Source organism: Anser brachyrhynchus, assembly GCF_964034855.1.
Source record: "Anser brachyrhynchus genome assembly, chromosome: 8".
NCBI lineage: Eukaryota > Metazoa > Chordata > Aves > Anseriformes > Anatidae > Anser > Anser brachyrhynchus.
Genome location: NC_137702.1, coordinates 23,814,465 through 23,837,651, shown reverse-complemented (window position 1 = coordinate 23,837,651; position 23,187 = coordinate 23,814,465). Strand labels below are relative to the sequence as shown.

The 23,187-nt window shown below is 50.2% G+C and overlaps 1 protein-coding gene across 6 annotated transcripts in view; it reads right to left on the bottom strand.

Moving 5' to 3' along the window:
* The window catches only part of PACS2 (phosphofurin acidic cluster sorting protein 2), a 76,337-nt gene that overhangs the window by 44,293 nt on the left and 8,857 nt on the right, over nucleotides 1–23,187 (bottom strand). For all 6 annotated transcript variants that reach the window (XM_080602076.1, XM_080602071.1, XM_080602073.1 and 3 more), the window contains exons 2-4: nucleotides 6,908–6,995; nucleotides 3,329–3,418; nucleotides 266–391 (exon numbers count right to left, since the gene is read on the bottom strand). In XM_080602076.1, coding sequence (XP_080458202.1) covers nucleotides 266–391; nucleotides 3,329–3,418; nucleotides 6,908–6,995 — 304 coding nt within the window. The remainder of the gene's footprint in view (nucleotides 1–265; nucleotides 392–3,328; nucleotides 3,419–6,907; nucleotides 6,996–23,187) is intronic.

Below are 23,187 nucleotides of genomic sequence, written 5' to 3'. Positions count from 1 at the left end.
ATCACAAATCTTGGAAGCTAACAAGCAAGCCTCAAGAAACCTTTAGCTCTCAAGATATTAGCTAGAAAACACAAAACGTTATTGCTCAATACTAAAATCTTTTAAAAATATTTTTCTCTGACTACTAATTGCAGTTGTTAAGACAGTTATATGAAATCCATCCAGGTACTCCTCAATGAGGAAAGTGACAACACGGGGCTTAAAGAGAAGGGAATGGGGAAAATATCCCCCCTTGTAAGCATGGATCATGACAAATGCTGCTCACCTCAGCCATGTTGATAGACCCAACAGCCAGAGTCTTGTAGCCCAAAATCGTTCGGTTCTTGTACCGCTTCCGCCGCTGCAGCATGATCTGAAGCTTGTTGCCTTCTCTCTTCAAGAAGTGAGGGTACTGAGGTTGGAAACACAATGCAAAAGGTTATTACGTCCCTTAACGTTATCTCTTGAGCCTGGTTCACAGCTCAATTCCACTCCTAGGGATTAACCCCAGGGCTTTTAGAAGTGCCTACATGAACTAAACCTCAGTGTACAACCCTCCATTATCCCAAAGAGGCCGCCATCTCTGACAGAACCTCTCAGCTCTGGACTTTCATTTCCCCAGCCAAGCACTTCTCTCTCCCTTCATCCAGTCCTGATCCACCCTGAGGGAGCAGCGAAGCCACCTCTCACCTCAAAAACACAGCCTTGGCAAAGCTCTGCCAGAGCCCAAAGGCCACCCGAGTGACGAGAGGCATGGGGAGAGCTCAGGGAACCCTGCACCTGCAGGAACAGTTCAAGCCCAGGGGTGCAGAGGAGCTGTTCTGTTTGTAAGGGCTGGGACCGAGCCTGGTTCCAAAGCAATGAGCAGCCTCCAGGAAATGGGTTGGGCTGCATGGGCCTGCAGAAAGCAGAACCTCACGGCAGGGATCCTAACGGCACGTTGGACATACCTCAGTGAAAAATGCTTCATTTCACAGGCAAGAAGTATTTTTCCCTTGCTCTGGACATTATGAAAGTAACTTTCTGCCTATGAACAAGCTTGATAAATACAAATGCTGGGTGTCACCAGAAACCTTAAGATATTAATTTGCAGTCCAGAGCAGGCCTGGCTGCTCTGCAGAGAGCCAGGAGCAGTGGCCACACAAACAAGCGGAATACTAATTAACTGATTGCTCTGCAAGGACGGGATCTTCTGTGCATTACATGAGGAAGTGGCCACACAGAAGAGAGGAACAACAGAACAGTCCACATAATCAAAAGACCATCACAAAACACATCACGCATCTCAACGTGCACAGCTTTTGGGACTAAACTGGATGGCTCAAGTCCATACACGTGCAGGTTTCTGATTTTCAAAGGTGCGTTTCCTTACCACCTCTGATGAACATTCATAGAGATGATTTTAAAAAAAGTACGGAGACACCCAGGCCACTCACCTCCTCAGCTAAAAGCAAGGTCCTCTGGAACAGCTGAGCCATTTCCACTGTACCAACAAGCTATTTTTAACTGCTGCCAGGGCTTATGAACTCTACAGAATGGTTTCAACTAAAACTTTTCAGTAACTGTCAGTCCGTGACACAGTTTGGCTCAAAATATTTGGAAACAAGATGTTTAGAGGAAGCACCAAGCACAGCAAGGCACATCCAAGGGGTGAGACCATCACACACCCCAAAACAGCAGGAGGCAGTGCAAGAAATTCATCCTGAAGCCCAAGTGACAAAATCCCCCCCATCTGGGAAGATGCATTAGATCAAACACAGTAATTAGGTGCTCTGGAGAGGTGCGAGGTTGTGCTTGGAATACACAGGGAATTTCATTTGATCCTGAGAAACCCATGGGTCAGGAAAAGCAGTAAGGGCAGCTTGCCTTTAAGGTAGCTCACCTGTCAGAAAGGCTACTGCTGCTGTAGCCCTAGCTAGCGAGGTGAAACAGGATCAGACACTGCTTCTCCCGTCTTACTCCAGCTGCATAACAGCAACAGGAAACTCCTCCCTTCTGTTGGAGTGAAAGCCTGCCAGCCACAGCGGGCTGCGTGCTGTTGTGCCAGCCTGTCCTGTCACCTTAACGCTGACGAGGAAACGCTCGGTGTAAAGAACAAGAATTTCACCCAGGAGGAACAGCTGAGGAGGATGTGATTGTGAAGGTACGAGGGGATGCACGTCCACACAGCTAGCACAGAGCAAGGCATCGAGGTGGGAGAGCTGACAGCGCAGTACGGAGATGCTGGCTGCTGCAAGACGCTGAGACTTTCTCCTGCTGAGACATCCACACGCTTTTACTTTGTGGCCCAGCACCACTCTCAAAATATCCCAGGCACTAAATTCAGACAGTACCTGGCTCAGGCTGTAGTCATTAGCTAAGAGTAGCTTCCAGCCATCATCCAATTAAGAAACAATAAAAGCTGTCATAGAAGTCCTGCTGTGCCATTTCAGGAAGGCTTCCCAGGCCTTGCTGCATCCAAGAGCACCGATCCTGCCTGCAGTCAGAGAGCAGCAGCACATCTCTGCATTAAGCTCGCTCCTCTCACACCCTCCTTTCTGAGGGCTGACAGTGTCACGGACATCATCCTCCTCTGTTCTGGCTCAATTCCCAGCCCCTTCAGGGGAAAATGACTTAAAAGCAATGCTCTGTGCCCTGCTGCAGGATTGCTCTGAGCTGCAGGAAAACACACACGTTCCTGGTTAATTCCAAAAAGATGAGCAGAAACACTTGCTCCTTTCAGGCACAGGACTGGCAGAGGGAGACCTGGCTCATCCTAAGGCTCTGCTCCCTGTCCTCGTACAGCTGCAGCCCCCATGGCCACGCATACTTATTCTGAGCACGTGGTTGTGTCATTCCTGTCCACAACAGAGGGATGCAACGCTGCAGTTAACCCAGCCTGGGGGCTGCGTCAGGACAGAACCACGAACACCAGCCATCTGCGTACCTGCCTGTGCAGTCCCGGGGTTATCATCCATCTGCAACGAAATCTCATCTGCTTTGAGTCTACCCAGGTCTCAGAGTAACAACCGGTCTGTCTTGCATCATCACTAGAGCCTTTCTTCTTACCAGATCAAACTCTCGACTTCAAAAATCTAAGCGACAGTCCCAAAATACAGATAACCCAGATATGAATGCTTCTGAGCGTCTGTCTGACTGCTCTATGCACGCAGGATCCTCCCTCCTGCTTGCAGCAAGCCAGCCTCTATTTACCTCATTTCCCTACTCGGGAGGCAGCACCAGGGCAGGATGCTTTGAGGAACAGAGCAACCAACACAAGGATCTTGACCACAGACCCACAAAGCACCAAATCTCACTGAAAAGCAGCAATTCCAGCAAGCACAGGCCCCGAGGCCGCGTCCCACCCTACCTGCAGCGAGAAGGTCAGCGCAAGTTCCGTCTCCACGTGTCCACTCGGGGGCAATACAATCTCGTGAGACCGCAGGATGCGCTTGGAGCCCTGCACAGAAACAAAGTCCGCGTGGTGAATTCCCCAGCAGCCAGCCCTTTCCTTAACCACCCAAACTGACAGGCTCAGCAGTGAAATCAGGGAGCTCCTGCCCTCCCTGATATCACCCACAGCTGCCTTTGGGCTGCGCGGTCTGCCTCTCCCCAGGGAAAAGACAGGGCAGCAGATTCTGCAGGCAGGGCTGTTGGAGAGCTTGAAGGACTGGGTGCTGATCTGCAGGCACTGCTGGAGTGGCTCTGGCCTTGGAGGGGGCAGAAGAGTGGGCTGAAATAGAAGAAGCCTCAGATGGCCATCCCAGCCCTGTCCCGTTTATAGAAAAACTGGGAAACGTTTTCAGGGACTACCGCAGAGAAAGCGAACGGATGGATCTGACCTTGCACGTCTGTGAAATATTAATGAGATGAAAGGGAGATATTTGACTAATAAAGATTTGGGCATATTTACTGTCCCTCACTGCAACAAAGCAGCTTTTGTTCTGCCAAACCCCAGCATTCAGAAGCCGTGAGTCAGCCCCCACCCCTCGAGCTGCAGTCTGGGTTTATGGTTTCAGCCCGTAGGTATCGGGCTCCGCACCGGGGTTTGGAGGCAGGCTGCTGTGTCACACGTAAACCTCCGGCGTTAGCCACGACACACTGATCTCTTCTCTTTGTACACACACCCCTCCCTGGGGAAAGCGGAGATTTTAACCTGTTTGAACAACTCTGAGTTGACTGGGATTACAGAGAAAAAAATCCCCTAAACGTTGCAGTAGAGGCTGGAGACATGACAGGATTACTCCACATCAGCGCCGTTTGGGCTGCCATATGTGGAGTTACCGGGCTGCTTACTGCGTGAGCATTTTGTTTCGGGGAATGTTTCAGGGAAAAACTAGCAGGGAAGCATGACAAACTGCTGCCTAGCAAACGCTCCCGCACTGTTCAAACAGTGGCAAGTTTCAGAGGCCGCTGGCTCGATATTCCGCTGAGGCTGCAGATCTGGCTTTGTCCAGACGGGCTGATCTCCCAGGAGCACGGAACTGCAGCTCTCCAAAAAGCAGCATCTGGGAAACTAGAGACAGGCAAGCGGGTAAACACGTCCCAGCTACGTCCAAAGCAGAACTGGGTATGGCTACCTCGGCCCCAGAGAGCATCCCGAGACGAGGGAGAGAGGCCGAGACTCCTTCACATCCCTTCCTCCCCAAACACTTCTGCAGAGGTGCCCAGCTCCAGAAGGTCTGGAGACAGGCAGCAGAGCAGGGGCAGAAACCGAAGGGTCCCCCCTGGAAAAGCAGTACATGTGCAAGCGAAGCACGCCCAGCCTTGCCGCTGGCAACAGCAGCATCTGCTCCGCTGCTGCAAATCTCCTAGCAGTCAGAGTCTTGCTTCACTCGTTACGCAACTCTAAATCTAACGAAGGCCCAAATATAGCTGCTTTGAGAAGACTGCAGCAGATAAATAGAGCAACAGCCTGGGAAATATCGTTGACAACTCTTTGAACATCCCTGTTCGGGAGGCTGCAAGGAGCCATGGGAAACGCAGGTGCGATGCTCTCATTAGGTCTGAATTCAGTCATCCCCTCTGGAAGGGCTCCAGGGCCTGATGCCTCTCTCTTGCAATTCCCCATACAAAGACAGCGAGTCCTTTGACAGAGATCATATATTTGATGATCCAATATCACCAGCTTCAAACAATAGCCGTGTCAGACACCCGAGCACTGGCAAATTAAGTGGCCTTAAAAGAGCTTGTCAGCATCGTAATAATAACCTGCGAGCCATAAAGGGGCTTTAATAAGAGTGCCTCAAATCTGCCTGCCTCGGGACAGCTGCAGTGCTACTGACCTACCGTTAAATGGCACATCACGAAGAGAGAGGGGTGATGATCGAACCCCGGTGCCAGGGACACCCAAGGTGAAGCTATGGGCACCCTCTGGGACAGCAGTCATCGCAGCCACATTACCTCCAGGTCAGCTGGAAGGACAGCCCAGGGGCAAAAAGGACGGCCCAGGGGTGCGAGGTGTAGCCTAAGACTTGGCGTGGAAGCACCCCAAACTTTCCCAGCAATACAGGATGAGTCCTTTCGCTTTCCAGTTCTTCAGGGATCGGCCCTGCTGCAGAGGGGACTGCAGGAGAACTGCTCAGGTTTCAGTGTCTGACTTACTATAGCAAGGCAGGTCACAACGTGTATCCAAAATAGACGAGAAAGTCCCATCTGTTAAAACCCCTTCAGACTTGCAGCTCTGGGGCACCACTTCCAGCCTTCTCACCCAGAGAAGGTATAAGCACTTAGCACCAGACAGGAGGAGGAGGTTTTGTTCTAGTAAAAGCTACTGAATTTTCCTACCCAAGCCTGACACACTTTACACGTAGATCGTTCACCGACAAGCCTCAGGCCCTTACAGCGATGCGTCCACTGTCTTGGAGTACAAACATATGGAAAGCTTTCAGCCGTGATAAGCAATATCTGACAGCCTGCAAATCCAGAGCTGTGTGTCTTCAGAGGTTCCCGTGAGTTCAGGCGTGTGAAACTGTTCCCTACCTTTCTGCTCCCTGCCAGGGGTGTGTGAACCCTCTCCAACACACGGGGACACAATTTTGCCCCCACTGGAGTGCTCACAGAGATGAGAGGTATTGGCTAAATCCTCAGCTGCGGGTTCTTGCTCCATAGAGCCTTTGTGATTTCAACCTCCAAGCTAGATTTTGACACCACCAGATCTCTGCAGGAGTTTGCCTGTCCCTTTATTTGCAAAGCTGCTGCTTTTCAGCACGGTTAATGGTATTTGTCTACTTAGAGGTCCACTAGGCTTTTAATCAGTAAGTACTTCAGCATTTGCAGTGGTGGGAGCGCTCGAGCTCAGCTGATGCTGTGCCACAGTGTGGAACTTAGTCGCTTCCTTCTGAACCTGCCTCCAGGCAGCGTGACCTATATGTAGGCACCTAATTAAATGGCACAAACCCATGCTGCAAAGTAGGTTATTTACTTAGGATGATAGCTGTTTTTTATGGAAACAAATTAAAATGTACAGGCACTCAATAAATCCACTGACAAGCACCTGGCTACAAAACCAGCTTGGGCTCCTGAGAGCAGAGCTGCCCCTCAGCAGGAGGCGGCCCAGCCTTCAGACCCTCCCATGCCAGGACCGAGTTACCAAGACGTTCTGCCCTAGAGTGAGCCAAAGCATGTTAAATGCAGACGAGGCTTGGATTTGGTGACAGCTCAGGAAGAACAGGTGACAGCATGTGATCTGTAACGAGCATCTTACAGACAGATAAAGCTCACGCTGAGCCCTCGGCGAACAACAGCCTTCAGTCACTACAGTGAAATTTGGTAGGAACACAGGGGAAGGACCACGAGAGACTCCCCATATCTCCAGAACACCCTGATGTACTTGGGAAGTGGCCCGTGGCTGTTACGGACCCTCACATGGATGTAAGCTCAGTTTAGGCATCTGCCAGTATTGTCACCCAAGCAACACGTTTGATTCTCAGCACCGAGCAGCAATTACCTGCATTTTGACAGCAATGACCACAGAAATAAGCTCCTTATCCAACTCCTTTAAGACTACCAGTTTCTTTAGTGTCAAGCTGCACAACCTGCAAACAGGAACAGAAGAGAAACAGTTACAATCATGCCTGAAAAAGGAAAAGCTCCGAGCAGCTCTCACGCAGCAGCATCTCAGTTTGAGGGAGAACAGACTCCAGCCACAAGCCACACACGGATACAGACACAAAGACAGCAGAAATATCCGAGGCTTCCCGGGCTTTTCAGACTGAATTTTTCCAGCCTTTCACAAATATAAGGAGGACCAAAAAAAAAAATATGAGGTGGACAGCAGGTACGTCTCGCTGTTTGATGCAGACCCACGGCCTCACAGCACAGACCTCCAGGGACCACAGCCTGGGAACTCTTGCTCCAAGTCAGACCAGAAGCTTTGGGGTCAGGGGAATTAAATTCCAGCAATACAAAAGCAGTGGGTCAGGCTAATTTTAAACTTGTTTACAAAGCTTTACTAGTTTGTTGGCTTTTTTGGTTTGAGGCTCCGAGCTCCCAGAGATCTCACTCCCACCTCCTGTTGCCGACCCACGCGTTCTCCTCCTCGCCCCCAAACAAAAGCGCTAACAAGTGGCTCAGACATCTCTAATGGGAAAGCAAAAAAAAAAGAGAAAAGGAAAAAGGCGAGGGCTCACGCAGTGCCCTGGCGCTCACATGCCGCACATACGCGAGTAAATCACATTCTTTACCCAGGCAATGCTACATTGTTCTGGCTAAAGCTGTTTGCACTCCTGCCTTCCAGCACGGGGACTTGGGAGGGAGAGCGTTTGGACTAGGTGCAGCTCGAGTTAAAGCTCTGAGGTAATGGGACCGGGATGCTGGCACTGTCACAACTTCGCAGAAGTTACCACCAGCTGGTTTAATTACGAGGGCGTGCCTAGAAAACAAACTTTGGGGAGGGCTAAACCTGAAGCAGACAGCTCAGCTTGAGGAAAGCTGAGGCCAGAGCACGCTGCAGGGTAGGCTCTGGGGACTAGACACCGTCCGTGACACGGGCCAGGAGCAGGCGCTGCCTTCACGTCCGATCCCTGCAGCATCTTCACGTCGGTGACTGAAGCCTGCTCCTGAACCCTAGAGCTCTGCAGAGGAAAGCCAAGTCCAAATCCAAACCCCAAATCCAGCTGACTGGAAGTGAGATGAGGCTCGACCCAGAGCGCAGGACGGAGCACGGCTTTCCCTCAGCGTCCCGATGGAAGCAGCACACGCAGACACACGCGTGCGGCCGCCCCCATTGGGCGGCCGGGCCAGGATCTGGAGGAAGGAGGCTGTGATGCCATTTGTTTTCTTTGCAACGCCGGAGCTGGAGGACAATTGCACCGGGCTTGCCAAAACCCACAGGGCTCTGGCCGGTCAGGTGGTGAGAGCAGAGGTAGGACAACACACTGGCATTGTCTCGGCCAACAGGCAAGGAACAAAAAGCCTTTTCTGCCCGGCCCTGAGCTCGAGGAGGAAAAAGGTACGCGAGGAAACAATGGTGTTCTCAGCACACAGAGCAGAGCACAAGAAGGGCGTTCTGTTCTCTGCTGGGCATTCCTTCAATCCATCATTTATGAGCTTTGATCAAGCCCTGTGGAGCACTTGCTGCTCAGAAAAAAAAATAGAAAAAAAATTAAAAGCCTCCTTTAGAGTGATCAGAAAAACAAAAGCAGTTAAAAAGAGACGGGACGCATCTGCTTTCTTTATCCCCCACTGCTGGACTGCTGGTACTAAAAGACACTTCTCACAAACAACAATGAAATGTTTATCTTCTCCATTAGGGGACAAATAAAGAAAAATAAAAGCAGACAGTTTAAATCCCACCAGAACACCCTCACCCTTAATGTTTTCAAACAGGACAGAGACAGGAAGACCTGGAAAGATCTTAAAAATAATAATAATGAAAGACTGAGGCTGCATTTGGAAGTTTCACATACGTACACGATCTCTGCGCACACAGAAACATCACCTAGTACACAGACACCTAATGGGGCCTGAGGAAGCCTCGGGCCTGAGGCTGAAGGAGCCCCCGGTATTTTAAGCAGCCTATAAAAAGTCTGCAGCTGCACGGCAGCAAGCGCAGGCAAACGCTCCGTGTGTTTGCTTCAGCATCGATCCGCGGCTGCACGTGGGGAGTTGAGCCAGCAAAAGCACCGAGTTAGCTGAGGCGAACTTCAGAAAGGGCAAAGGAAACCTGAGATTTCCACCCAGTCGTGAGGGTTCACAGCAGATTGCCCCGCTCGGCGCCCAGCGGGGTCCCTCGCAGGAGCAGCCAGGTCACACACTGCACTCCCACGGCAGGGAGGCACGGGGTGCTCTCCTGACCCCTTTTTTCTGGGGTTAGCCCATCACGAGACATCCGAATGCCTCCTACAGGAATAAAACACTTAACCTTTTTGCGGCAGCGCTGCAGGAACCTGGTTTTAAAGAGGAAACCTGGACCTGACCCAAGGGCTTTGACTCGCCCTGCTCACGCAAGTGGTGCTGAACAGCTCCACCACGTGCTCCTTGCTCCGGGGGGCAGTTATCTGCACAGAAGGTAACATTTTGGTAACCGCCATCCACCACCAAACATGCCCAGAACAACCAAGTAAGGCACTGGATTCTTTACTCACTGGGTGTTTTGCTTTTGCATCCCTCAGAGTAAAAAGATCAGGAAAATAAATCCCCTCCAAGAAAGCCTCTGCCTCGCTGAATTAAATGTCTGGCTCTCCGCAGGGAGCGCAGTAATTGCACTGAGACCTTGTTCACGCAGAGACAGTCGAATCAACAGGAAGGAAAAATTAAAAATTAAAGACCTGTATTTTAATTAAGCCCTTTGGAAGTCAAGAATAATAACAGATGCATCCACAGCTACAGGGGCTTCAAGCACAAGATGGGAGCTGGGGCAGGAAGACTCTAGCTCCCTACACCGGTGTGCTTTGTCCAGGTTAAACGCTGTGAAGATACCGTTCCTGGAGGCAACCTCATTCCAGGAGCACTCCCTGTGAGCTCAGTACACATCGATCAGCTGGTGGAGGCAAGCAAGGCATCTGGTCACTGTACAGTTTCACTGCCCCCAGGTCACTTCAGCACTTCAGGACAGCAAGCAGCCTCCCTACCCCAATGCTTTCAACCTCAACCTCGAGTGGTTTGCTCTTGAGCTGACACTTTACATCCAAGACAGTCCCAAAATAAATCGTGAGCCACTTGAAGGAGAAGTGGAGGGAGACACCCGCCTACACACACACTTTCCCAGATAAACAGAGCCGTTCTGCGCATAGCTCCAGGGCGGCTGTGCGGGACAGGCTGGAGCGAGAAGCCCTGCACAGCATTTTTCCAAGACAGCTGCTAAAGCAAGGTATGAACACTTGCAGAGCGCAACCGACCAACTGCACACACAGTTTCCTACGCCTGTTTTGCCCAGGCAGAGGGGCGCAAGATGTGGTTGTACCCATTGCTGCACTCACGTGCTAGATGCAGGGCTCGGTACTGGCCCAGGGGAATTAGCTTGGGGAGAAAAGCTGTCCTCAAATGTCACTGATGTGTCAGAGCGACGCCACTGGGGGTATCAATGGTAGAAAACACAAGAGGAGTGGTTCTTCACTCTCCAAGGCTCATGAGCTAATTCCCTCAAATGATTTCATCTTGGTCCTGCTCTCTGGTAGCCTACAAACCAGGAACAAATTAAACGAGACAGAGGTCGAGCACACCAATTTCCTTCGTGCCAGAAACATAACTTGTGCAACTTGCAGAGATGTGTCATGGTCCTGGATCAGCCGCTGCCACCTTCTCCTTCGTTCACATGTCTCACCAAGCTAAACAGCAGGCTTTAGTCAGCTGTTTTGGCTACAGATGCATTCAAGTAAGCTTTAAGAAGCCAGGAAACAATTGCACAGCAAGTATTTTTCATTGTTCTTGTTCTCAAGGATCTTGAAATCCACTTCCCAGCATTAACAGAGAATTAAGCTCTTAAGTTTCTAGGGCCTAAGATCCACAAAAGTGCTGCAGCAAGCAAGTCTTGTTCAAACAGGTAAGAGGATGGCAGCTTATTTTATGTAACAGGCTCTACCCAGGACCTCGCAAGGACATACATGTATGGCCAGACATTTCCCTTTTACTGTTGAAATACTGTCCTACTCACTACAAATGGATTGCAAATGTTCCTGCTCCAAAGTGAGCTCGCAAAAGGGGTGAGGGTGTCAAAATTTTGCAACTTGCATCATTTTGCAGAGATCCTGGAATTTTGCAGAGACATTTACTATTTGAGGAGCAGTATGCAATTAATACGACCAAGAATTAAACCACATCTGAGCTTAGGTACTCCAATCCAACATTTCAGTGGGAAAACGCAAAGAGCTCTTTGCTCTTCCCTCAGCAGGCCAAAATATTGCTGGTTGGCTCTGGGGGCCTCACCCAAGGCAGGATCCCTGCACGTCAAATAACTTTATCATCAGATGTGGACGTGACATATTCCATTGACACATCTCGCTTCGCAGTGCTTGTCATCTCAAAAGGAAAGGACACTACAAGGGGTGCCCCACAGGGGTTAAAGTGAAGTCTCCACAACTCCAAATATACTTTCCAGGTAGCCAAGTGAAACGTCCTGTGCTAGCTGGCAGCTGTGTCCCACCACGTTCTGACTACCTGACCAAGACCTGTAGTATTCCCAGTCACATCAGCAGGACATCAGCCCATTTGTCACCAACTGCTCGCCTCCAGCTACGTGCTCAGAACTGTGCTACCAAGAAACTGAAGCTTTCTCTCCCTTCCAGAAGTTGTTTCAGCAAGAGCTGAAGCCGTTCTCTTCACACATCTGGTGACCTCAGACAGCATCTCGGTTCTTGCACATTCAGCTCCTTACGCTTCATTTTGATGGTTTCAAATCACTCTACAGGGTAACTTAAAGGAAAAAACACAAAGCAGGGATTAGGTCTGTTTCTCAGACAAGTGATGGAGCACAAAGGAGTCTGTCTAACTCACCTACGTGTTCACACCGTGTTGCCTGCAAAGCCAAGCACAGACACAAGCCTAGTTAAATCCACCTTTCTCAGCTTGCCTCTTCAAATCCACCACCACAACTGCATGGCATCCTGACACGAACCGAAGAGCCCTCAGTACTGGTGGATTAGGTTTGACTGATGTTTTGAAAGTTTTGAGGGAGTAGGAAGGTGTTATTAAAGAGTAAAGTAAGCAAATAGTGAAAAGCTGATTGATGGCTAAGGCTCCTTGACAGACTGTCAGGACGACATTTTCTGTACTATGGATGACACGAACACATCTGATGCTTGTTGCACTAATTTAGTAGTAGATGGAGTGACCAAAGGCACCACTGCCAAGGAACAAGCAGCAGGATGGAGACAGACCAGGAATAGCCATGTCCAGCTGACTGAAGGCCAATGGTAGCTGCGTTTCTAACAAGCCCACACGAGATAGCCAGGCCCCGCAGCACAGTCTCTGGCCCGGAAAGCCTCTCAGGACTGAAATGCCAGTGTCCCATCCGAGCATCTAATGAGAACAGTCAAAACAGCATGTCAGGCAGGGGGAGCCTATACGTTACGGGCTGGTCAGGCAATTTCTGGAGCTTGGGTTTCCTTCCTCAGCTGGCCAGCAACAAAAGGCAGGCACAACCCACTATGCTCACGTGAGCCAGCCAGGGCAGAGGGCAGCTCCCCACAGCATACCTTACAGATCAGAGCAAAAGCGCATACCCAAATAATGAACAAACGAATCATGCCCCAAAACGAAGGGAGACTCTGGGAACAAATGCAAAAACTGAACGGGTGGGTAGGGGATGAAGAGGAGACTTCCAGCTGGAACAAACCCAGCAGCAATCCCCTCCCTGGCACACCTTCCTCGTGCAACCTGCCTTCCCCTCAGTGCTTATCAGCTGCCAGGAGCCATCCCCACCTGCCCCGAGCCCTCCGGGACCAGCAGGAACAGCACACAGCAGCCAGCGGATGAGAAGGACCAGCAGAGCGAGAGGCTCCGCGTAAAGCTCTCTTACAGGCTAGAGAAATGGAAGGGGTAAAGAAAACGCCTCAAGGCACCAGCACGCTGCACCCCGCAGCAAATGAGACCAGCTCCTCCGGGTGACGCAGGCCGTGCTTCCTCCTCACCCCCTCCGGAGCATGGCTGATGGCAAACAGCGATGAGCAAACACTCTCCCACTTTGTTAATTTCAAAAGGTGAGGTGCTATTCTGCTTCTGTCTCCGGGCCGAGTCCTGCAGATGTCCCCTGGTCTACGCCCTCTGTCTGCACATCAGCCATCAAAGGCACGGCCAAGAGGAAAAACCGATGCCAGCAGGAGCCGTGACTCGAGGCCCAGGTCAGAAGAGCGTGCAGCACGGGGCTGCTCTGCTTGGCTGACCTGTCACGGCGCTCTCTTCATCACCAGAGCTCAGGAAGCCTCCAGTGAGGGAAGCGGGCTAGGAAAGACAGACGGCATCTTGGAGTCCCTACATCAGGGCCTGCTCTCAGCCACGAATTATTTGCCATCTATGCCTTATTTCCCTCCACCTGGATTAACTTCCACGACACCTCCTGGCACAGAGGCAAGCCAAACAGCCTGCTGCTCTGGGGACAGGCAGGATCATGCTGTGGGGCACGGCAAATTACTTCTCATTCAGCCATCCCTCAATGCATGAGCAACAGCCAGGCCCGGCGAGACCCTACAGGATGCAGGCCTTAAAAACAGGTGCTCCTCTGAGAGACCCGCCTTACACCACTCTGAATAAAGAGACTGTCTGAAAACTGATTCAGAGGGGTTTTTAATGAGTTTTATTCTTTTACAAGCTCACTTTTCCCTCGGTGACCCACACGGGCCCAAGGCAAGTGGCCCATTCCCAATGGCCTGTCGTACTGTACCTTTGATTTAAGCCAGTTGCATCGAGTGCCGGATGAAAAGGTTTTTTCTGCAAAGTTTGCAACATGGCCTGAAATAAACAAGATGGGAGAACCACACAGGCATAATTTACAGCCCAAATGGCTGCTTGCTTTTTTTTACTGAGAACTCAAAATGTCCCGTAAGGGTGAAGACAGCAGCCAACATCAGTGAAAAACATGAGCGAACTTTGATGGTACGTTTGGTATCAGCCAGCAGAGCAACCAAATATGCAAAGCATCCTGCTGCTGGGCTTGCTTTCAGACTGGAAGAACACTTCACAGATCCCAGCGCTGCTCTCATTGCAACACGTCTGCCATTCTGGCCTTCTTCCAGCCCAGGCACGTGCATCCAGCCACCCTCATACCACGGGGCCAACGGTCTGCGCTGATCCCTTACGTGCCCCACGTTTAATGCCGCTCCCTCCTCTGCTGGCTACGGGGATGAATGGGATGACAGTTAAAGACATAGGAAAATTCATCACCTAAGTCAGAAACATTTTTTGTGCACAATTCTCATCATGCCTCAAGCACAAGAGGACTATTTAGCACTCCAAAGTCTGATTTCTTTCCAGCATATGGAGGCTAGAAAAATATAGCACTCATAACATGAATGACCACAAAGGAGCAGCACAGGGGAAGTTGCAACTCCAGACCCCAATGTATTCACCAGCAGATAAGGTGAGGAGAACCACCAGCTCCGTGATGAGCAGCCATAGCGAACACCCTGTGTAACGCTGGCAGAATGCAGGACCCAGCAGCACCGAATGCCTCTGAGCCCCACGGCACCGGTTCATTTTTGCACAGGTGCTTCACAAGCGGGACTGCAATTCCGACAACTGATTTGCTCTCTGGCCACAGCTCAAAGGATGTTTCCAAGTCAAACAGGTTAAAATAGTTACAAAAAGGAAGGTTCTTCTTTCTCAGCGGCATTTATTTAGATTTGAATGGTGCCAGTTTTTACAAGGCAACAGCACACAGCTGACAAAGCAAGCTCCATCAGCGCTAAATATAATCCACAAAGAACTCCAGATCCTGCCACTAAAGCTGGGGAACTCTATTCAGCATTCAACACATCAGAAACACTGGTTAACGTCCCTCAAAACGGAACAAAACAACTAGGGTAAAGCAGCTAAAACATGCTACCCCTGGCAGATTTGTCTGCCCAGCAAGGAGGGGGCAAACTGAGAGGAGCTTTGCAATAGTACCAGTGGTCAAGAAAGGGCTGAAACTGCAAAAGCGCTCAGTTCCCCTTGGAAGAAAAGAAATGCCTCCTGCTGCCTTTGGTTGAGGCTGTGCTGTGTGCTCTAGCATCCTCGCATTGCTTCCATCAAATATTCTGGGCAGCACTTGCTTATTTGCACACTGTCTGCAGGAGAGATAAGCTGGGAAACGAATCACAAAAGACCAGGAATAAGGGAGCTGGTGAGATTTTAAAAGCCAAATGCTTGAGGCCATCGGCCTAGGCAACGCGGTTAACTGAATAGCTGAAGTAGAACTACCACAGCTACCGCCAGGGAAGGAACTTCAGCAGTAACCAGAAGCAGTATTTCAATTTCCAGACCCAGCTGAACGGGACTGGAAAGGATTGCAGGGAGCGCAGTGCCCTAGCCCGCTGTCAAGCACAACAGAAGCTCTGCACCAAAGGCCTTAAAAACTACAGAACCAGCCAGAAATGCGCTAATGAGCAAAAAACTAGGACCTCTTGCAGTCTTTAAAGCTGACCTGCACAGGCTACTCGGCAGAGCAGCTGAAGCAGGTTTCACGTTGGCGAGGACTGTGATGTACCTTCCCCAGCTCCGGCAGGAATGTGTACGACCAGGCTGTCCCTCCAGCCTCGGGGACAGCTGGATTGCAGCAGGGTTGCAAACGCCTCAGGCTTTCAGAGCACTTCTGATCCACTCCTAACGAAGGCAGCTTCCTTTAAGGAAACCGCCAGTCCCCGGGTGATCTCAAAACGTCTCTCAACAACACTCAGAATACATCTTTTTCTCCCAGTCTTTCCTTTCACATCTAAATATACCCTGCATGCTCTACTTTGAGGAGCTGCTACTGAAATAAATAGCACTTGTTTGGAAATAACTCACCACATTGTCTATATGTTTTCTTTTCTATAAAAAAAAAAACAAACCAACTACTCACGATTGAGATTTCACTGCCTTGCTCAAGGAAAAGGGAGAAAACCTGGCAACTCAGACTTTGCTTACCCTCTTTTCTGAAAGCTCACAGCACCTTTGGGTTTACCAGGGAAAAAAGGAACAACAATTTTTACGAGAGGAGTTCGGAAGATCCACCAGTGCCAATTGTTTGCGGTGCGGGCACAATGTAGTGATTTGCTCTGGAGAAACATTTGCATTTGCTTAATATTCTAATCCTCTTCAGCAGCTGTCGGAAGTTGAGCTGGCAAGCAGAGATTCAATATTATTTTGATATTACATTTCTTCGGCATCACGGCTGGTGACATTTCATTCCTGAAAGCAGGAAGAGACCAGCAAAGCAAAGCAAATGCCTGAGTTTGTTACTTCAATTTGTCAAAGTGTTTATTAAAATATCAGAGTGACTCGTGTAAACAAGCAAAACAGTGAGCTGTGATGGACACCAGTCGGCACCGCTCAGGACTTGTTCCAGAGCTCTGTAAGGTTGTTAATACTGCATCCAAGCAATAAAAACAAGTGGTTCACAACAACCGTAACCCATTCAGCACCCACAACCTTTCATCAGCCCTAGGAGCTCCCGCTGAAGCCAGCCTTATCAAGTTAAGGTGTAGATGTTCCGCAGGACCGAGCACAGACGGAGGTAAATGGGGCATGAACAAGCAGAGGCTGGATGCGAGGCGGTATTAAGGCTCGCTGCTGGGAGAGGTTACCTAGGAGCCCACCCCGCATGAAGACAGAGTTACTCCACCTGTGAGCAGGACACACCACCAGAGCGCTCAGACAGACCGGAGACAGAAGCCCACAGCCAGCCCAGTTCTCAGCTCCCTGAAAACGCTTTTTTCTCATACCTTTGCCTGACGCGATCAGCTAATGCTCCATGACAGCGATGCTAAGAGCAAAGAAGAGGTATCAGCATCGCTTTGCGGTCAGTTCTCCTGTTTACGGATGAGTCAAGGAGCATCCTGAAAGCAGATACACACACTCAAGCTGTCCAAAACCACTTCTGTCGTATCAGGGCCATCGGCGGGATGAGATAGGAGCAAGCTGTTGTGTACCACAACATACTTCGACCATCAGGGCGGGATGTATCTTTCCTTTCATACTTCCTTTACTAAGAGGATCGCACCCAACCTCTGATTTTTACCATACGACCACAGCTATTACCACACGCATCAAACTTGGCTTTGGGACCTATGGCTAGCCATACATGAAACGTATTTATGTACATTACATGTTTCTGACTGCTGAGATTTCCACCAACAGACTCAAACAGACTAAGGGGCAAATGACCTACTAACACCACGTTTCCTGAAGTCGTTAGATGTTCCACATCTGGCACACTGAGCTGAGATTTAAAAGGATGATGCAAGAAGCTCTGTTGGGCTACCTGCATCATTAAACCTGCTTCTCTGTGCCCATCCGTTACAAGGCAATCCAAATCCAGCATCCCTCACGCTCTTTTCCTTTGGAGCCTGGGTACTTACACTGAAGTCGTGATGAGAGGGCCTAGTGCTACCTCCTCACATCTTACAAGTAGTAGAACAACGCCTTCCATCTTAAGATTTTAGAAACAGCTTGCAAGAAGTCTCCCAGGGCTGTGGTTTGGCACGACAGCCAGCACCAGGGTAGTCAAATCCACACCTCTGAAGAAACCACATTTCCGTACAGAGACAGAGAACAATAAAAGGGTTTGGGGGGCTCTGGCATGTGACCCTGGCTGCCAGACAGCCAGCGTGGATTTGCTACCACTCTCTAGGTGTTTATTTTGAGCCTTCATTTCCCCCACCGTGAAGCAAAGGTCAGCTCATCAGCTCACAGCAAGCACCTCGAAACCGGCTGAAGGGAAATGAGAACTGAGGGGAGTGTGTGCTACTCAGAGATTTTACTAAGATACCTCGGTACGTTGCATACGTGAGAATTCTGACCCCATGTATATGTCCATAAACAGAAAAGTTACTGAGTCATTTCTCTGCTTTCACACTTAAATCAGCAAGAACACTGCATGTTGAGACACGGTCCCCAGTGACCGATGCTCGGCAGGGTCTCTGTTTGCTGATGTGCCACCTCAAATACAGATTAGCTTCTACTCGCAGCAGCTCCTCTTGCAAGGCTGTTGGAGAGCGTGAATTCACTCACAGGAGGAAAGCCCAAAGTTACTCACACAAGAGGTTGGAAAATCTGGCGATAATCTGGGAAGCAGGACAGCCCAGGAGACTGTCAGCAGGAGCGGCAGCAGTTTGCTAGCAGCGGACAGAAAACAGAGAAACAAAAGCTAGAGATGGAGCCTGCGTTCACTCCTGTGCTGTTCAGGAGGCTGGAACGGTGTGAGATGAGCTGAGCTGCTGAAGTTTCCTGAGACTGCAGAATTGTGCACACTAAGCTACACCAAATTCTGCCTTTAAACTGGAACAAGCCTTCCGTGTTGTCCTGACATCAATAAATCTATTTCATCTTACCTCTAAGCAGATGTTGGCTCTTTGTATCGCTGTGATTCGCTCCCACACACACAAATCCTGGCAGCACGGGGGCACAGTAACTGCAACAGAATACGATATGCCTGCAGCTTTCAGACACCGGGCTTTGTAATGCACCATAAGGAGCACAAAATCACAAATGCATCTCGTTTGATGGATCCAAGGAGGACGGGGAGATGCAAAGTTTCTCCATTCAGTGGGGAAGGTAGGGGAGAATTACCCAAACATGCCTTTGAACGATGTGCTGGAGAGCTGCAGCACGTGAGACTGGATATTCCTGATGCTTCAAACATCAATAAAACTTTTATCTGCTGCTTCCTTTATTGTACCCCAGCTTTTATATACAACACAGCGAGAGGTAAGAAAAACCTCAGCTACGTACCCTGTTCTCAGGGATACAGCCAACGTATCTCCTTTGCATTTACCCTGCTCCGGATACTTCCTCTCTGCACTCAGCGTAAAAGTCACGAGTGGTCAAAACGTCCCCAGAGCTTCCCAAAAATCAAAGCCAAGCGTTTACAACAAAATCCTCTTTGCTGCCACATTCTGATCTCTTGGCTACTGGAACTGCAAACCTGTTCAGAGAGATGCCTTCACAATGAAGTGTCATTAAAAAATGTGTTTGCGGCTGTGCATATTTCCCTTCGGTCAGACAATCGTGAATTATACCTCAGCATGTCCTCGTAGGAAAGAGGTGGGCTGTCAGGGGGATGGGGAGGGGGGGGAGAAAAAGAAAGGAATTTCTATCAAACAAAAGAGCTCCAAGAAACCGATACAACTTTGCTGGAAGCTATTCCCAGCCCACTCAACATTTTTGATTGTATACAGACATACCAGAATTCCAACAAGGGGCATTTTTCCCAGCTCAAATGTGAACCATCAGCAAATCCGGCCCCCACCAGAGAAAGAAACACGACAACCTAGTGGAAGCAAAGAGAAGCGGACTGAAAGCATCCCACGGTTGGACTAACTCAAGAGTTTCTTCCGAGAGCCGGCCGTAGGGGCAGTCTCACACAAACCCGCGCCCAGCACGCCGCTGGTCCCAGCTAAGCAGAGCAGGACACCAGCATGGTTGCTCACCTTACTGACAGGGCAGGGTCATTTACACCCCGCTTAGACGCACACAAGATAACAGGGCATTTTTCCCTGCCTCCCGAGAAGCCCTGCGAAGAGCTGCGTGACTTCACCAGCATCCCCCAGATGGTTTCACAGTGACCCATTCTCCAGGAAAGCATGCCCTCACCCTGCTGGGAAGCCAAGCACTCCGCATTCCTCTCACAGCGTGAAACCACAGCGGGGGCCCGTGGCAACGCTGAGAGAGGCCCGGGGAGCTGTAAATGCCACGGGAACACAGGACTGCATGCCCCTGGGACCTTGGCGAGGTCAGGGTAAACGGGCCCACAACCGCGCTCTGCCTGCACCAGGTGTTTTCATCCACAGATCCTCTTGAACACTGGCACTGTACAAACAGAAAAACCAAGAACCGGGCTGCCCTGACCTGCAGGAGGGCAGTGCTGCAAAGCAAGGCATCCAAACCCAGACAGAGCAGTAGCACCTTCAAAACTCCAGACCCTCGGCATCTGTGCAGGGCACCAAGAGCTGGGCACTTGCTGCAGACGTGGCTTCATCTGTGCTGAAGAGTGAGGGACCGGCACCAGAGCTGGCCTTGAGCCGCAGGTGGAGCTGGAACAAACAGAGCCGCCCTGCACTGCCAGGCTGCCCGCACATTTAGGTTACGATCCTGGAACGAGGAAACAATTGAATCAACACCACTGACTTATCACGGACTTGTTTTTTTACGGACAACCGGCAGGACTTGCCATTTACACGTCAGAAAAACATTAGCGTGCTGATCGAAAGCCAAACTGAGAAAATTCATCTCTAAAATCCCCTCTCCCCGGAGACAGCTCTACTCACTCGCTTGAGCTAAACGCCCGCCAGGCTTCTCGCCCTCAAGCACATCCCCCTGGGCCACGGGTAAAAACCACTAGAATTTTGTCTCAGGGAGCAGATTTATACTTGGACAGCTGAATGCTACATGTTGGGAAGAAAAAATCCTCTGCTTTGCTTTGGTATCTGCAAGCAACTGCAGATCTCGGTCTCACTGGGACCAAGCACAAGCAGGCAGAGCTCATCCAAGTACCTGGAGATGCTCAAAGTCTATCCGTGAAGCAAGGACAAAGCCTACATGGTTGCTCCACTCCTTTAAGCAAAAGAAAGCAGAATCCTGGCTGAAAGAAGATGCAGATCCTGCCAGCCTGAAAGAGAAATCGGAGCACCTTAAATTCTGGCACGCTCTCAGGTGCAGCACAGGGAAGAGGTAGAAGAGCAAATAACAGAGAGTTCAGCCCCCAGCAAGCCACTAGCAACATGAAATATATATGATCCAGTTCTTGCAGTTCTCAGCTTCCCTTGCAAATCCTTCATTTTAAGGCAGTGGGTGCAACTTGAGAGGGAAAGCAGCATATCATCTTTCCAGCAGTTAGAAAGCACACAGAGGTATTTTCAAGAAAGGGGACATTTTGGAACAATCCTTTTGGCAGTGAAAGCCGCCCAGCTGGGAGGAAAAGACCACAGAGAAGGGCTGCAGGACAGCCCCAAGAAAGTCACAGCAGACACTCTAAGTTGTATATCAGCATGTGGATAGAAGTGTGGAAAGAGCTTTGGGAGAATGGGATAGATATAGAGGCTGGTGATAAACGATGCTCCAGCAACAGCTTTCTTTTAAGAAGGAAGCTCTTCCTGCTGTAGTTAATCTATTTAGGCTGAACATAGGTTCACGCACCAGGAAAGGACTACTTACAGGACAGGCAACTCCTCGGACAACAAAAAACCCTACAAAACCTCAGCAGTAACAGGGACCATTGCTTCCCCAAGCAGCCATCAGATGTAGCTCATCAGAGCCGCTCCAGCCTTTAGACACAGCCACAGAGGATGACCTAGTAAGGTCTTTTTCAGCCACATTTTCTATTCCCATCATTTCTCCCCACCCCAAGAGGTCATGCAGATGAAAACATCAACTTAACTAATGCCAGATGGGAGAGAAGTTAAGCCATATGAATCTTTGCTTATTATAAAATTACCCTCGTTCCTTGCAGAAACATGGAAACGCTTACACTCACTGGCTGGATATTTTGTACATAAACAGTAAACATTTCTAGGCTGTTTATACCGTAAAGAAATTAAGTGCACATGGGTTTGACCATCTATTCCAATACCACATGGCACATTTATGAAAAAAACAAGCCTAATTTGAAGCTCTGCCAGGACACCAACCTCCGCCAGGAGCCCAAAATAAGACTTATCAACTCGGTTATAGACTTACTGGGTAAAACCTTAAGATGAATTGCACTTGTCTTATTATTATTTTCTGCAGAACTTATCACTGAATCTACCTTCAGTGAGCCCCAACATGTCAGCAAGGCAAACAGCACTGAAATGTTCAAGTCCATTTTATTCCTGAACTAGACCAGTAAGGCAAAGGAGAGCTTCAGCACTGAACAAACCACTTGCCAAAACCTCCCCAGGTCATTCCCATAAAACCTGTGGTGAAACACCATTTGTACAGGTAAGAGGACCATGAGAAACAGTTACACATGCAGCTCAGCAAGCCGTGCTCCTACCACAAAGTCATCAGCAATTGCAGGCCCAGTGCCGGGATGCCCAGCTCTGGATGGCACAAGCTGTATTTGTACAGTCCCGTTAGAGAGCAGGAGCCTGAATTTGCATACGAATCGGTGTGAAAGATTCGGTTACATCCCAAAGAATCTCCAGCAGCTTTGGTTACACTGTCAGGTACAAGAATTAGAAAGTGCCCGGCTGACAATCTCCTCGCAAACCCCGCTGGAGACCTTCCCTGTGAGCGAGGCAGAGGGGACACAGCCCCGAGGCCAGACCTCCCCGACCCAACCATCCCATTCCTCATCCCACCCCGCAGCTTTGACAGCGGCAGCCCTGAGCTGCAAACGCCTGGACCGCTCAGGGTTTCCAGCACACAGCTAAAACACAAGGGGCTGGGCCTCTCCTCCCACAGCTTATGATTCCCAGAGTCATTAAAAGTCATTTCCCTGGCCTGAAGAGAAGCTCTGCTAAATTAGAAACGTGGTGCATGCACCGGGAGCACACAACTCTGCCTATTGCTTCTAGCCGATGCCCCCACTGCTCCATCCCCGTGCCCATGCAGCCGCTGGGGCCATCGCGCAGCAAAAGGCAGCAGGGGCCTGATCCTGCTGATACACGGCCCACCTCCTCACCCCCAGCCCCAAATCCTGGTCTGTTTTACCACGTGGGCTCTCAACTGCTTGTGCTGGTGCGAGGCAGAAGGTGCTGGCAAGGGGCAGCCTAAGTGAGGTCACGAGGAGCCTGCGGACACATCAGGCTCAGGGGAGCTGGTAAAAGCCAGCTGCAGCCTTACCTGCGGCGTGCAGGGCAGCACATCCAGCCCCACCAGCGTCTGAGAAAGGGCTCTGCAGGGACAGAGCCGCTGGGGCTTTGCTGTGCCAAGCAGAGGACGGGTAACTGCTTTGCCTGCCACCCACCACGCAGATGGAACAGGAAAAGGGGAGGGAGCCCCGATGCTGGCTCCCCACGGCCTGGAAACAAACCCCACCATTGCCCTGCTGAGAACCGTAATGTCCCCGTTACAAACCACCAAGTTCACCCAGTGGAGGCTGCAGAGAAATCAGGACACACGTGACGAGGTGGAAAAGACTCTGCATGCGTATCTGATGAGCTGAAAAGCCTGCAGGACTGTCATGAGATTCGA